Source organism: Osmerus eperlanus, chromosome 5, assembly GCF_963692335.1.
Source record: "Osmerus eperlanus chromosome 5, fOsmEpe2.1, whole genome shotgun sequence".
Classification (NCBI taxonomy): domain Eukaryota; kingdom Metazoa; phylum Chordata; class Actinopteri; order Osmeriformes; family Osmeridae; genus Osmerus; species Osmerus eperlanus.
Genome location: NC_085022.1, coordinates 6,465,433 through 6,481,534, shown reverse-complemented (window position 1 = coordinate 6,481,534; position 16,102 = coordinate 6,465,433). Strand labels below are relative to the sequence as shown.

At 44.0% G+C, this 16,102-nt stretch overlaps 4 protein-coding genes across 5 annotated transcripts; 3 read left to right on the top strand and 1 right to left on the bottom strand.

Moving 5' to 3' along the window:
* Positions 1-379: 379 nt before the first annotated feature.
* Positions 380-2,277, top strand: szl (sizzled). The gene is made up of 4 exons (XM_062462874.1): positions 380-708; positions 978-1,147; positions 1,334-1,426; positions 1,542-2,277. The coding sequence occupies exons 1-4, from the start codon at positions 428-430 to the stop codon at positions 1,850-1,852; spliced, it is 855 nt and encodes a 284-aa protein (XP_062318858.1). The 5' UTR covers positions 380-427; the 3' UTR covers positions 1,853-2,277.
* A 1,151-nt stretch (positions 2,278-3,428) lies between these two features.
* On the top strand, positions 3,429-5,163 carry LOC134021765 (golgin subfamily A member 6-like protein 7). Of its 2 annotated transcripts, XM_062462873.1 has the most exons (4): positions 3,434-3,561; positions 3,681-4,280; positions 4,617-4,673; positions 4,775-5,163. In XM_062462873.1, exons 2-4 carry the CDS (start codon positions 3,681-3,683, stop codon positions 5,129-5,131), a joined length of 1,014 nt encoding a protein of 337 aa, XP_062318857.1. In that variant the 5' UTR covers positions 3,434-3,561; the 3' UTR covers positions 5,132-5,163. The 2 variants fall into 2 exon arrangements, with proteins under 2 accessions (XP_062318856.1, XP_062318857.1); XM_062462872.1 differs by having other exon boundaries at positions 3,429-4,280.
* A 1,101-nt stretch (positions 5,164-6,264) lies between these two features.
* Positions 6,265-7,669, top strand: LOC134020622 (prolactin-like). The gene is made up of 5 exons (XM_062460779.1): positions 6,265-6,274; positions 6,364-6,542; positions 6,762-6,863; positions 7,128-7,343; positions 7,460-7,669. Exons 1-5 carry the CDS (start codon positions 6,265-6,267, stop codon positions 7,667-7,669), a joined length of 717 nt encoding a protein of 238 aa, XP_062316763.1.
* A 544-nt stretch (positions 7,670-8,213) lies between these two features.
* Positions 8,214-14,119, bottom strand: dbx2 (developing brain homeobox 2). Its single transcript, XM_062462871.1, has 4 exons — positions 13,879-14,119; positions 12,450-12,542; positions 9,477-9,661; positions 8,214-8,765 (listed from the first exon to the last, which is right to left on the bottom strand). The coding sequence occupies exons 1-4, from the start codon at positions 14,117-14,119 to the stop codon at positions 8,487-8,489; spliced, it is 798 nt and encodes a 265-aa protein (XP_062318855.1). The 3' UTR covers positions 8,214-8,486.
* Between the last annotated feature and the right edge of the window lie 1,983 nt (positions 14,120-16,102).

Here is a 16,102-nt window from a genome sequence, read left to right as displayed (position 1 = left end):
GTACATACATGGTTAAAGCATCAAGAAAACATGCAATACTGTAGTAGTACTGTGTAGATTTCTGTGAAAACTACTGTTGGAAAACAAACATTTACTCAGTTCGACATGTTCTACAGATGGGTGTCTATTAATGAAGCCAGCCTGTGATTCCCTGTGGAGCCCCCATCTCAACACCCCTCTTTCAACCTCCCCCACCCCCCACATCTACCTATAACACCCCTGTCTGTCTGCAGTCATCACAAAACAAGCCGTTGTCTCCTCACACATCGTCTCGGCCTCTTTGATAGGTAGTTGATAACAGACTAATGGGGCTGGGCTCCATCTATATAAAGGAGAGACCAGCCACCAGAGAGGCACTGACAGCAGCGAGCCTCCACGACAGAACCCATCTATCCCTGGATTTAGTCTTATCCGTTTCCTTCCAAAAATGGATCTCTCCATCACCCTGACTCTCCTGGTGCTCCTATCCTCGGCCGGAGCCTTTGACCTGGGCCAGTCGACCCGCTGCGTGCCTATTCCCAAGCAGATGAGCGTGTGCCAGGATGTGGGTTACTCTGAGATGCGTCTGCCCAACTTCCTGGGCCACAGCAGCCTGGAGGCTGAGGTGGTGCCGCGGTCGGAGGACTGGAAGCCCCTGCTCCAGACGGGGTGCCACCCCCAGGCCCAGGCCTTCCTCTGCTCCCTCATTGCCCCCGTCTGCCTTGACACGTAAGGATCTTCAACAATATTTCAATAATATGCGTCCGCTCATGTCTTATTTGACCCTCTCTCTCCTCTCCCTGTGTTTACAGTATCTTTTTTATTTAAATGTTCTCAATTTTCGAGCTGTATCTTTTTTATTTACATTTTCTAAATTTTTCTAGCTGTTTATTTTTGCTGGAAATCCTTCATCAATGTGATTGTGTAGGGTTCTTATGTCCAGGGTGGTGTAACTGGTGTGTACCTGGCAAAAATAAGTCTTGTCTCCTCATCCTTAGGTTCATCCAGCCCTGTAGGAGTCTGTGTGTGTCTGTGAGGGACAGCTGTGCTCCAGTGTTGGCCTGTCAGGGTCAGACCTGGCCAGAGGCCCTGGACTGTGACCGCTTCCCCATGCAGGAGGACATGTGTCTGTCACCGCACCCCAAACAGAACAGCCACCTGGCTAAAGGTCAGTTACCCGCAACTCTCTGTGGTGCGAACGAAGCGTTTCGAGTTGAATTGAACAGAATTTAAATAACTGTGCACCCTGTTCCCATTTGAATCAATGGCTATGTGGCCATTAGCTCCCAGGTCTTCTGACGGTGCTATTGTTGCTCAGCATAGTGACGTTTACCCTTTGTCTTATCTCTTGTAGTACTTCCCAAGCCTGCATGCCAGTCCTGCCCTTCTGTTGAGGAGAGCCCCTTGCTGAGAACTGTGCTGGACGCACTGTGCCAGGATGAATTTGGTAAGAATCACGGTTAAATAATAAGTATGTGTGTGTGCATCACTAGAGGCTGTGTAATGGATTTTTTCCCCAAACGTATACTTACTTTCTCTCTCTCTCTCTCTCTCCTCCACAGCTGTAACAGCAAAACTGTCCCGCCGACGCCATCACACAGGGAAGCCTGAGTTTGAAGTGGAGGGCAGGGTGGAGTTCATTCGCCAGGGCCCTCTCCTTCCTTATGACGCCCAGCACCTCCTCCAGCAGTGGCTCCTCATCAACCTGCGCTGCTCCCACACCCTGGTGCGGCCCGGGCGCTCCCAGCTCTACCTGTTGACTGGCAGCGTGCTGCTCGACCGCACCCTGGCCCTCAACCACCTCTTCCCCTGGCACAAAAAGGACGCCAACCTGGCTGTAGGAACACGCAAGTGGAAGCACCATAGGTGCTGAGTGAATGGAAGGACCAGGCCTGGAAACAGCATCAACGGATAAACCCTGAGTCTGTGTGACTTTGGCAGTCTCATTTGCCTGGGGCATGACCTTAGTTCTGAAAGTACTACTGAGAGCAACATGCATATAACCTGGCTTGTGCATTTTGCATGTCTATTTTTATGTGTTTCTAACCTGCTCAAAATAGAGCTACTGAAGACAAATGTTGGAGCTGGACTCTTAATTACCATTTGCTGCCTTCTGCTGTTCACTGGCAGTATAGCAGTCCCTCAGCTGTCACTAATAGCACACAGTAATGGAATGCACTGAAATTTGTAAATAGAACTGATAAATGTTAATGATTTCTAAAGATATTTTATGAAGAGATTGCTGTATTTATGTTTTGGTTGTTTTGGATATATGTCGAGTAGAAAACCAAACCCATGTTCATGACAATAAATGTCAGTATACCCGAAGTTGCTTCATCAAATTATTGAAAAACTGCTGACAGAGCAGTAGGCTACCCTTTTTACGACATCAAGTCCTTGTTATTGTGAGGATGAGGAAACTTTAAGTAGGGACAATTGGTTTTGAAATGGTAATGTTGAAAAACGAGTTTGATGTTAACTTGCAGTAGTCATTTGGATTCCAAAAACTAAAATGTGTTGAAATGTATAGTGGACGACAACGACACCGCACGATACATCATCCACATCATCCATTTTAGGATGAAGTGATGTCCGCTAATTCGAATTCAGATATTATGACGTTAGAATGGGAAGAAACTATGGCAATAGAATCAAACATTCGAATTAGCTTAAATAAGACTTTTCAGACTGAAAATGATCATTCGTGACATTGACTGCAAAGAAATCACCCACTACAAGCGTTACTTAAACCAACCTGCATTAGCGGACACTTAGAACCCGTGTTTCTGCATGGCTCTATTTCTACAGGTAAGCTTTACCTTTACATAGTCCTAATATGATTTGAGCACATCTCAGTCTGTTGTAAATAGCCTATAAAATCGACGTTTATTACTGTAGTCTTCCAATATCCTATGAATGAATTGCTGGGATTCATGTTATATATTATTTCATGCGAATACATAAGGATTTCATGTCATATTTGCTTAATCGGGCGACAACCAGGTCTTGACACTCTTACTAGCCACTTTGGCGGGTGGAATTATATATCTCAATTTTTTTAATTGTCTTCTAAAAACATCTAAAACAGCTGTTTTAGATGTGTTTTGAGAACTCTAGGATTCTCAAGCCTCACGCATTGACCGTGAGACACACACATTTCAACCAGTTCACACACTCACACGCCACACCTTGTATTTCTCACGCTGAGAAGGCAACGACAACCAATACAAGTTGTCCTGCTAACGTTGTATACATTAATGGACGAGGCACAGGCACACGGAGTGAAGTTTCCTGCCGCCAGCACGTATCTTTTGCCCCTGTGTTAAACAGTCTCGGCCACAATGCATTCGTTACTAGGCAACATAGATGCGCTAACACACAGAACAGTCTCGGCCACCGTACGTTCGTTACTAGGCAACAGACGCGCGAACACACGTGACGCATGTGATTTCACTCCAAGCTTTTGATAAACTTGAGGACCCTGTCTAAAATAATAAACTCATTGCAAGGCAAGGATGTGGCGGCACATAACAGGTGTAGGAAAACCCGGAGGGCAGACACCAACACAAAAGAGAAAAACTGGTGATGAGTGGCTAGTAACTTTGGAAAACCACTAGCCACAGTGGCTGGTAAGCAAAAATGTTAATGTCAAGTGCTGACGACAACCTAATGTTTTGGTTTTTGTGTTCTATATGTTGAAGATGGATCCTGAACAACTCTCAGTGCTCTCGAGAGAGCTCAGGCGACAGGAGAAGATCCTGGCTCGCCAAGCAGTACACCTTGCACTGAAGGCTGAATTGTTGATGGAGCAGCAGGAGGAGCTGGGGAGCAAGATGGAGGATGTGAACAGGTGGGAGGAAGTGGTCACTAAGAGGGAGGAGGAAGTGACCAGGTGGGAGGAGGTGGTTACTAAGAAGGAGGAGGAAGTGACCAGGAAGGAGGAAGTGTTCACTAAGAGGGAGGAAGAAGTGACCAGGTGGGAGGAGGTGGTCACTAAGAAGGAGGAGGAAATGACCAGGAAGGAGAAAGTGGTTACTAAGAGGGAGGAGAAAGTGACCAGGAAGGAGGAAGTGGTCACTAACAGAGAGGAGGCTGTTTTCCGGAAGGAGGAAATGGTCTCTAAGAGGGAGGAGGAAGTGACCAGGAAGGAGGAAGTGGTCACTAAGAGGGAGGAGGAAGTGACCAGGAAGGAGGAAGTGGTCACTAAGAAGGAGGAGGAAGTGACCAAGAAGGAGGAAGTGAGCACTAAGAGAGAGGAGGCTGTTGCCCTGAAGGAGGAAGTGGGCACTAAGAGGGAGGAGGCTGTTGACCGGAAGGAGGAAGTGGTCACCAAGAGGGAGGAGGAAGTGACCAGGTGGGAGGAGGTGGTCACTAAGAAGGAGGAGGAAATGACCAGGAAGGAGAAAGTGGTTACTAAGAGGGAGGAGGAAGTGACCAGGAAGGAGGAAGTGGTCACTAACAGAGAGGAGGCTGTTGCCCGGAAGGAGGAAGTGGTCACTAACAGAGAGGAGGCTGTTGCCCGGAAGGAGGAAGTGGTCTCTAAGAGGGAGGAGGAAGTGACCAGGAAGGAGAAAGTGGTCACTAAGAGGGAGGAGGAAGTGACCAAGAAGGAGGAAGTGGGCACTAAGAGGGAGGAGGCTGTTGCCATTCTGGAGTCGTTAGCCAAGGTGAAAGAGGAAGTAGTGTTGATCAAGGTGAGACAAACTTGATTATAACAGTGATTGAAGTCACAGTAGGGTTTTTATAATCCTTCTAATTAAAATATATGCTATGCTTGTTGGGTATCTGATTCCAGGCCACAACCCTTGGTGCTGTCCAGACCCTGGCTCCCACCACAAACATTCCAGTGACCCCTCCCCTGAAGGCAACCTCCACCGTGTCCCTCACCCCAACCAATACCTTGATGGGGACCCTGAGCCTGAAGGAGACCTCAAACCTGCCTCTGACCCCGAACCACACCACCACCTCCATCATCAAGTCAACCAACAGAGTGGCCTTTAGAGTAATACCCCTGAAGTCTTCAACCTTTGACCTCCAGAACTCACCCAGCGTCTGGATCTGCAAGGATGGCCGTGGAGACTGTGGCTGTGGCCCCATTAGCCCAATCCCCCATCCTCATCACCACCGTTGCCACGCCCAGAGACGCCGCTAAACTGTGAACAGTGAATAAAAATCATGAATTTGATCAGTCAATTCAGTCAAGGCTCCAACTGTGTTTCCTTTACAATGTTAAGGCATTTAAAAATGACATACAGATAACAGATTGAATCAACTTCATTTCTAATTTGTTTGTTCTACATGGTGAATTCTGCATTCTCACGTGGTCTTTATTGACATCTACCACACACAGTAACTGTCTCCCAGCACACACCTGACAAACAGAAGGGACCTTTAAAACATGTTCATTTACATTACGACAGGAAATTATGTCAACTCAGTTAGAAATGTTTCTACATAACGCTGGATCTGTTGGATCTGGTATTGGTCTGTTGAGGGGAAAAAAACACTGAAAGCTGCCATATCAAATATATAAATGAATATCGAGAAAACTGTTCACAGACGGCACATTAAGAACGGTCTTCGTTGATTGTCCTTCAACGTCCTTGAGACTTACCACAAGATAGTGTAAGGGACAGGTCAGCATTTAGCAACCCCTCAGGGTTTGTAATTCTCTACATCAAATGAATAATGACGTCGGTGTTGTGTCACACTCATTCACGGACCTCCAATACAAGCGTGGTTGGCACAATATCACTCGCTGACTTCACATGATGGTATACGCTTGCAGGACACACAAAACACTTGATCCAATGGCATGACAATACATGAATCTTGACCTTAAACGCCTTCCATCCCTTCTGTATTTTCCCTCTTCTGACTCATCATGATTGCGATTGATTCTCTCATTGGCTACCCAATGAAATTAGTAGGTTGACAATACTGATTTAGAACTGCCAACTTCATAACTCTAACTTGAAAAGACAGCCAAACTCCTTACATTCACAGAGGATCCCAGATACCATTGCTGCCTGGCCCATCTTTATCCCAATAATGTCTCTCTCCTTCACTCTCTCTTCTGCCTGGCTTGCTTCTGAATGCTCCCGGGTGATAGGAGAATCACGTCAGCAGAGCAATGACGAACACAGAGACCATTATTTCCACTTCTTATGTTATTTAATGAGCTCTATTGCCATAGAGGAGTCCAGTTTCTTATGCAGAGCACTGGACAGGAGAGAGACAAACACAGAGAACTATAATCACTAGCATCCCACTGCATCAAGAAACATGAGACCAGGTGAGACTGAAAGAAGTAAAAAGTAGGATTTGCAGTTTATAATGTGTTTTGATTAGGATGTTGAATAGCTGTGCTCTTTTAATCTGCAGTGTGGTTCGCAATCCTTGCAATTGTGTGTTCGGAGGTGCCACTTAGGGCTGGCAGTGCCCCCATCTGTGCCCAAAATGGAGCAGTGTGCCATTCCCTGCCACTGGCAGACCTCCTTGACAGGGTCATCCAGCAGTCAGCCAGGGTTCAGGGGATTTCCAACGATCTGCACTCCGAGTTTGTGAGTCCTTTTACTTTTCTACATGCTTTAGTCTTATCCTTTTTTCCCCTCTATCGCTGTCTCTGTCTTTCTCGCTTTCTCTTTTGCTGTCTCTCTCACTCTATTTTCTCTCTTTCATCACGTTTTTCCCTACAGTATGTCTCAAGTTTTCTACTATGCTTGCTTTGGATTGATGTGGTTTGAACTTGTATCTCCCCTGTATTCTGTGCCTCCCTAAAGGAACAACATTTCCCTCCCTCCAGGAATCAGATAAGGAGACAAAAGTGTCACACATACAACATACTAACCCCAGACGGCAAAGAGAATGCACAGCGACTAGCAGTAAGTAAATGCCTTTGTACTTTTCAAATGTGCATGGAGTGTGCATCATTTGTATTTACAATGTGTGGTTTAGTATTAGAATTTGAGTTTCTATCTGCATGCTCAAATTCATAGCTATAGAACGGTATGGTACTGTATGTTTGGTTGTGTTGTGTCAGGAAACAACTAAATTGCGGATCAAGCAGCAGATGGTGTGACGTTTTGCTGTCGTGGTCGCCGTGAACAGTGTCTCTTGTTCTCATCTCCTCCACCTTGTCCGCCCAGAGAGAGGAGCTGACAGAGGTGATTCTGAGGCTGCTGGGAGCCTGGGGAGACCCCCTGTCCCAGCTTCACCATAGGATGGCACAGCAGGACCAGGAAGGGGAACAGGAGGAGGAGGAGAAGCAGAATGACTTCAACCCCCTCAGCAGCAACAGGGCTCTGGAAATGAGTGACATGGTGGAGGAGTTGAGGAATGGAGTGGAGAGGGTGGCAGAGAAGGTAATGTGTAGCTAATGTGATACCAAACTGGTTTGTATGTTTGTCTGTGTGCGCTAGTCTGATTAACACCGGTTGGTGTCTGTGTTTGTGTGCGTCTGTGCATCTGTCCCTCTTAGATGCAGTTGTTGGGGGTTATCAGCAACACTCTGCGTGACCTATCCTCCCCTGATGCCCTGGTCTCATCCTCTTCCTCCTTCTCTAAGAGGAGTGAGTTCAACGTCATGGACCATCAAGACTTGCTCTACTGCTTCCGTAGAGACTCTAACAAGGTCCAGAGCTTCCTTCGCATCCTCAAGTGTACAATCCTCACGGAACAAAACTGCTGAAGGCCCTTTCCCAGCGACTTTCAGCATTACAGCATAACAAAGTGTACTGTAGCATCTCTGTGTCATTTAAATCAAACGGAAAGCACATTTCTATTTGATGGTGCTGTTGTCGTGTTTTTGTCAATTATTTGCTATGCTGTGATTTTATTTCTCTCTATATTATATTATGGTGCAATCTTTAATGTAGCCTTACATTAATAACTTATTGTGGTTTCTAGGGATCTTGCTTTACTAGAGAGGTTTAACATTTTCAGATCAGATTGTTTCTGACAATATTTGTGCTCCGACTGTCTTTGTGGTTTAGGATTAGGGGGGATTACGAAGACTGGCAAACTGACCATTTGGGTCTATTTTAAGTAATATTCTGCAAAATGCAAATGTATGACTCAGACATCAACTGTGGGGTTAACAATTTGATTTTGTGATGGGACATTGGTCAGTGGCCATGTAAGTGGGGGAAATGTTTCTGCCAGTGGAGTGGTGTGTCCTATAATGAAATCATTATTTGAAGAATTATATGTTGAAAAACTTTATTTACAGCAGATGTACTTCAGTGATAAACTATTTACAAAAAAAAAAGATCCTGAATAAAATGTGACAATCAAACATGTTGTACATCAGTTTTGTGTTTGGCAATCTCACTCAATTGTATACGTTTAGGAAGAGCATGCTACAATAAAACTAACATCTGAAGATTATTGTTACTGAGTCCACTTACATATTTTCAGAAAGAATGATTGCATCATGTGTTAGGATTACTATAATCTAGTGGGCGGAGGAAAGACCAGCCCTTCCTTTATCTTGGTTTATTGTCCTTTCACTGGTCAGGAAGTGAGTGTCTGCAGGGAGTCAGTGGCTGTTTGAGAGTCATAGCTTCCTTGCAAGGCTCTGTCACGCTAGCTCCGAGGTCCTTGTTTCTCTGTGGTGGCGATGTGTCTGACGTTGTCCCTGAGGTCTCTGGTCGTTGCTGTTGCACTTCCTCTTCCTGTGAGAAGCTCCTGGACATGAGCTCCTCCATGGGGGAGCGTCCGCTATGGATCTCCTTCTCCTTACAGTTCCTCCACTTCATTCTGCGATTCTGAAACCAGATCTTCACCTAGAGCGTAAGGATGTATCGTAGAGTTATGGCAATGTTTTTACAAAATGACGCCCGTTTGATGCTATTGGTTGAGCTACCAGCGCGCGACCTACTCAGCACCTGCGTCATGTGTGCATTCATTGCATTCACAGAAATCGCTTGAACTGAGTTAACTAAATTGTATGTACAACAAAGAAAATGATTGAAAATGTTAAATGTTTTGGAAATAAATCTGTTAATTGAATTTGTTTAATAAAAAATGCTGTTCAAAATATTGTGATGCGTATTGTATCTTACACCCAGTATCGTAATACGTATCGAATCGTGAGCTGAGTGTATCATTACACCCCTATATAATACTGTATATATTATAATATTTTAGACATGCCGTAATGACATGGTTAATGTCAAGTTAATTATTGTAGAATTTGCATAATCCACTGGACCGTGATTTATTGGAACAATAACCACGTGCACCATCATCACTATTATTATGCATTGTGCATTGGATTGACGCAGATTGAAATCTTTGATATCATCGTGTATGACGTTCATGGACACAAAGCTCTCTTTCTCTATCCGTATCTATTTTTACAGATCACATTAACTTGGATGATTGTATTTTTTATCATGAATCATTATGTACAATGGTTCATTATAAGGGACTATGTAAATGGACTGTGTATACTATATGTAAATCAATATAATTTCACAGGCCCTGTGTAATACCTGTGTCTCCTTCAGGCTGAGGTCAGCTGCCAGTTTGTTCCTGTCTGTTTTGCTGATGTATTTCTGCCTCCGGAACGTTCTCTCCAGCTCCTTCCGCTGCTCCTCTGAAAACACAGCTCTTCTCAGGATTCCTCTTCTTGATTTGGGACTCATGTCCGGGGACCATATCGAGATGTTGGGTGCCTCTGGAGGAACAAAAACGTTAATATTCATGATTATGCTTTGATGAGTTTGTTTCCTGATGCAGAGAGCAGGGAGGAATATACTTTTGTTTTTCAAAGTAATGTGTCGTATCATTGAATATATTTAGGGTAATTTTCATCCCTGCTGCATGAGTAACAAGGAACACTGCTATAATCCGGAAAGAGAAATGCAAGAGAGGATGCAACAGCAGCAGAACACATCAGGCTTATAAACATCCTAAACTTGAGTGAGTTGGAAAAGGCGTCGAAATTGATGGACATCCACAACATAATGGTTTTGGTGTTGGGTATTCCTCAGTGGTGGAGTATTTGAGTGCAGATCAAGAAATCACAAGTTCAAATCAACCCCTCTTTCCCCCGCAGGTCACTTTGGATTAAAGATGGTGTAGGCAATGTTGTTGAGAAGCACCTTTTGTCATATTTGCCTAAATATACGTCACATCTTGATAGCAACCAATACATCTAAAGGTTTGACGGTAATATGGAATCTGTGGGCGTCGCAGGACTGTAATAAACACGACAAATCATTAAGACCGTTCCGAGACTAATGATTGGACAGGCTACCTGTCTGTCTACCTACCTGCACACACTCTGCCCCTGCACTCAATGTGCATTACTGTAGTTTTAAAGTACGCTAGGCAGAAGTATTCTAAACAACCGAGCTAAAGGCACAAGAATGGCAGAGAAAGAGCAGGCAATAAATTCAGTTCCAGATTTCACAAAAGACGAAAGAGAAAACAGACAGTAGTTGAAAAGGCTACCAGCAAAAGGAGATTGGATTTAGCAAGAAGTAAAACCAGAGTCAATATCGGTGTTGCTTTTCCACGCTGGCGAGAACTGAGAGATTTAAAGGGGCTTCATAGCTCACCAGCAATAGGTTCAAACTCTATTATAGAATTTCCCACACTAACATGCATGCTTGAAAGTAGTGAGTACTAACGTTAGCCATGTTTATGTTCATTATGATACTGTTTTGTGTGTTCTTACATGTGAATGCGACATGAAAAAAACAATGCTCTCTCAAAACCTCTCTCTCGTGGACTAACTAGACTAGTCTCCCAGCAGTGTTCAGGCAGCGCGTACATGTGTTTTGTAGGAGAGGCTTTGAAGTGAAGGAGTGGGATATGGTTTGAATCGTTTGGAATAGAAGCTAAAATAGCTAGCTTTGCAAAACTTGTCTACACCAGCTTTAAAGTGTTCGCTGAAAGAATAGATTCATATTACATCATCTGCCCGATTTATAATGAAGAGACATTTTGACGTCCCAAAACCAGGTCTCTCCTTCATTCACATGCTCACCATTAACGTTTACAGGGTCCTACCAGGGGCCATTTGCACACTGGCAATTTCCCTCAGTCTTCAGCCTTCGCCATAGCAATGGTGCCAATCTGTCAACTTAACCAACTGGGGGTGACTAAACACAGAATAGAATCCAGTTTCTACGGAGGAGAAAAGGATTAGGTGAACTCTGAGGGCCAATCCCACGCTGCCTCACTCACAGGTGCACGCACAACAAAAGTCAAGTGAAACTATTCAGTCCGGCCATTCAAATGTGCCTTTTTAATCTGTACGACAAATCTGCACACAGACCACCTCGGGAGAGTGCGTAACAGGTTTGGACACGCTCCTCTGTCCTCCATTGGACCTCAATGGCTTCCACTTAAACGGACGATTAACAGGTCACTCGAGTGCTACGTGTGTGTCTTCCCCCGCGGTCCAGTCACACAACCACGTCTCGACCACTACAATGAAGCCTGTTTCTTGAAAGACCATTACTCGCTGGCTCAGCGCTCCGAAGCTCAATCTTTTCACTTGCAGGTATGGCCCTGGCTGTATGGGAAGATGAGCTCCAATAAGTCTATAAAAGTCACTTTCATTGAGTGCTTTATGTTTCAGTCAAGAGGCGCCCAATAGGCAGAAATGAGAGTGAAAGACCGGAGAAAGGAGGGACTTGGAGAGATGGGCTCTTTAGCCACACAAAGGCCCAGGGGGCTGTCCCCAGCCCTGCCCCTTCTGCAGAGGAATGGCAGGGTTTTGTGCTCGGCTGAGTTCATTGCTGGGGTGAAAAATTGCAGAGGGGTCGCGTGTGGATGGTGGAGTGAAAGTGGCGATTGGTCACGGCCAGGCCTGACATTGTTGTGTTGCTGGGCACTGTGGGAAAGTGTCAGCCCACTCGGAGGGCTCAGGGCCTAAGAGTGTCAGGGGGAATCTGGAGGTGTGGTGGCTCAGGAGTCAATAACTACTAGACCCACACACCGAACAAAGCTGAAGTAACACTGCTTAAGCTTGAAATCATAGAAAAGTAAAATTACACGCATTAGTGAATAGGCTATGAATTACAATTTTGATTAGTTGATCCTAGTTAACACATAAAGGGCTGTAAGATCGACTTGGATTCAGTCAAACAAAACGCAATTAATGTACGTTTAAAGACCCTTCTGTAGATGCTGTCATTACCACAAGGCTCTTACTGTAATTAGAATCATAATCTGACAGAAGACGAGATGTTTACTAGCCCTGCATATTTTCCTGAGCATAAGTTTGAATCTGCAAGAAGAAAAGGGGGCCCCCAGTGGCAATAAAGCCCCCCCCACCGCACCTCCCAGGCTCTAAACAGCCGTGAATGGTCATGAATAGCACTGCAGAGAGTTGAGTGGAGAATTAGCTATTTGGTGTAGCATCAGTAATTAGCCGTAGAGACCATGGGAGACCCTGCTGCTTGTGCATAGAGGGGAGCTGAAGCATCGCTGATGAAGCATTAAACACTCACTGGAGAAGATGGGTGGGGGGCTGGACCCACCACAGCACGCCAGCACATAGGGAGGAGGAGGAGGACCTGGCAGGAACACACCACCCAGCAGACCTGGGAGTACAAATGAAGGGAGGGAAGGATTGAGGGAGGGAGGGAGGGAGGGAGGGAAAGGGAGAAAGAGAGAGAGAGAGACAGGGAGAGATAGAAACAGTGAAAGAAGGAGAAATAGAGGGAGATCAGCAGACATTGACATGCAGCAGGAATATGCAGCAAGGAAGTGGAAACATGTCAGCACAAAATTATTATTATTTGTTATTCACTGCTCCTACCAATGAAGTAATAACAGTTTATCCAAGAATGTGTATACTCAACCTGCCACCACTGCAAAATAAGATTTACCATGGCAGTGACATAATGATCCTACAGTGCTTGAGACTAATTTAACAAAGTAAATTACCTGTAAATCGGTAGGTGAAAGCAACAAATTAGACACATTTCAACATACAGCTATATTGCTGGAAGGAGCACATTTGATTTGCCTTAAATTATGGTTTAAAGTGTGTTTGGTATTTCCTCATAAAAATCGTGTTTAAGATGATTGTGGTGTTCCTGTATCACCTGTCATAACTCAGGGCAGAATTTAGTAGTACTGTAATACTTGCTATCATCCAAGGACATATCATTTTCAAACATGCACGGTAAAACAATAGAAATTCGTCTAAACAGTTCTTTTGAGCAGGTCTTTGTTCTGTATATACTTTATTATTTTTTAACAATTCAGTTTTGGATGCAGATAATTCTGTCCATACAATTGACTGGATTAGAACAAGGCCCTATATAACAAGCTACAACTGGCAATGTTTTATAATAAACTTCCATAATGTGCTAATGTATGGTATGTTAAGATATCAATTGCCAATGGCAATAACCATGTAGTATAACTTATATATTACAAGAATGTGATTTTACTATCACATTTTGTCAACTAAACTTGATGTATTTGATTCAATTGTAACCAAAGTAACCTGACCTGCCCTAACATGAAAAGTTCTTTATACAAGAAGGAAAATAATATGTTTTTGTCTAAACTAAACTATTATTTGTGGTCTGTCACTGGTTTTAAAGTTTGTGCATGAGTGGTATTAGTACGTTTCATGTTTTCAAAACTTACTTTACATGATGTAATATGATTTCAGTTTTAGTAACTTTTTAGAATCTACATTAAATAACATAAGACAACAGATGATAATGTAATGTCATCTTTTTTGTTTCATATATTTCACCAGTTATTTAGAATAACTGATCTAAAGCATCTGATTGACATTAATAACAATTAATAAAAACTGATAATACCATTTAAAATCACTTACACATAATACGTACTCAAACACAATCATTTCTAAGAAACTAACAGCTCTGGTGATGGCATCTATTGCATTCCAGTTACCTAAATGTGGTAGACGCACTCCTGTGTCTTTGACTCGTGAAGGGTTTTGACTCTGGTCTTGGTAGACAAAGTGCTGAGGGCCCCATGTTCTCCTCTGGGGTCCAAGCGGGGCGCGTGTTTGATGTCCACCTGCTATTCCCTCAGAGGCTGCCAAGACAGGACCTGTTCTCAACAGGTTTTCGATGAGAAAGCTCTTCCCTGAGTTCCCAAAGCCTGGGTGCACAGGGGGAGATCCAGCCATGTTGTTTGTCTTTCCGCTTTGCACTGGGATCATAACGATCACAGACACAAACGCATGCACACGCACTGACCTAAACTCTCCAACTCCCTTCTTCCCTCACTGGCTAACAGTCACCGTGGTGATGATGTGATACAATTTGGAGCTAATCCCTCCAAGACTGACCAGGCCAACTTCATTAAAGTCTCAGGAAAACAAAAGCTCGCCCCTCTTCTCCTCCAGGGTCTGCACTTTTCTCTGGGGCTGTGGTGTGATTGGCTAAGGGGCTCTAATGTGATTCTGAATTCAGATAAGACTGGGCCCTTTTCTGGAGTGGCAGAAGGTGGGCCCGACTCATTCATTGTGTCAACTTGCCTATTAAATGATAGACACCAGAGACAATGGACTGCTGGCCAAAGTTTAACGTGAACCAAACAGACTTCTCCTGCAGTAAATAGTTTCTCTTCTTTGTTGCCTCCCCCAGAACACTTTATTGTGTCCCATTGAAAAGTGCACAATCAAATACTTAGCAAATCTTTCACACAGTGCATATTATATGGTTTGATTTAAGAATCAGTTGACTGTATTTAATATGCTGTGAAGTGTATCACATGCTCATGTCAGAGCTTCATTTATGAGATAAGATAATAAGGAAGAATTATTGGACCACAACATACATGTATGGTTGATTGGTATTTTGATTGATACAGTTGATTCATTTGCAACCTCACTTTATCTTTCAGGTGATGTTTCAGATAAAGTGTGACCAACTGAAGAGCTAATTCACCTTTTTTTTCAGCCTTCCCTCCTCTAATTCATCATTCAGTATCTTGAGAGATTTAGTCCACAGCTCCAGTAAGGAGCTGTGGACTAACTGTGTCAACTGAAATGGTTCTTATACTACAAGACAGGAGCATGTCAACCATGTGTCAACCATGTGCACCTGTAACTCTTTTGAAAAAAAAAAAACACATTTTGGAGAACTTATCAGGTTAAGATTTCAGCAACTTTACGACTAACCTTAAACTACTTCATTGTGTATTAATGTTAAAAGTCACTTCTGGACAGGAAACCCATATCAACTTGAGGAGTTCCCATATACAATTAGATCAAATGAATTGTTTCTAAAGGCACAGTAATACTGGTTCCACCCTGAAAGAGACACACAGAGCAGGGTTGTGGCATAAATTAGCCAGTTGGTGGCTTGCGTGTGTAGCCCTGCACAACGATGACTGTTCCAGCTAATGATCCTCTACATCATAATAGAGCAGAAGAAAAGAGAGTGAATGAAAATCAACCAAAACTGGGGCACAGAAAAAAGCCATGTCCGGGCGATGGGGTGCGGGGTGCTGGGGGGGGCACCTCATGCTGGGCATGGAAATTGCCCCGGACAGCTAGCTCCATTGTCTGTCCGTTAGGGAGCCAAAGGTGGCTTGTAATCAAATTTGAGGTTTTATTCTCCAGGATGATTGAGGAAGCATATCAGTGCTGGCTGGATGGCGAGTTAGCCAGGCTGGGTGCTATCTAGTGTCTACCTTCAGGGACCTTCTGAGTGTTTACATGCTCCTTGCAGGCCTTTTGTTTGTAATAGTGCCCCTAGGCTATTGTTTGGTGTTGGGGGAATCATTTGTTAATGCCAGAGGGAGCCATGGACTGCAGGATGTGGCTATTCATCTCCACATAAGTAGACAGTGTGGTGGTAATATTCATTTAGAGAAAATGCTTCCAGCAGTAACATGCTTGTGAAAGCGATGTTTGATGCATTGACAATAGTCCACATTCTGTTTCTTTGTTGTTGTGGCACATTTGACTAATTAGAAGTATTGAGGCCTATGACGCCCCACTAAACTGAACAAGTCTTGCAGTGATATTTTATTTATCTATTTCAAGTTGTGTTCAGTTGTCTTGTCAAAAAAGAATACAGCATATCGTCGTGGAGAAACAAAATTTCTTCAGTAGTCCGATTCCAAGAATAGGCAACTCTCCCAGGGAGGGAGGTATAATTGA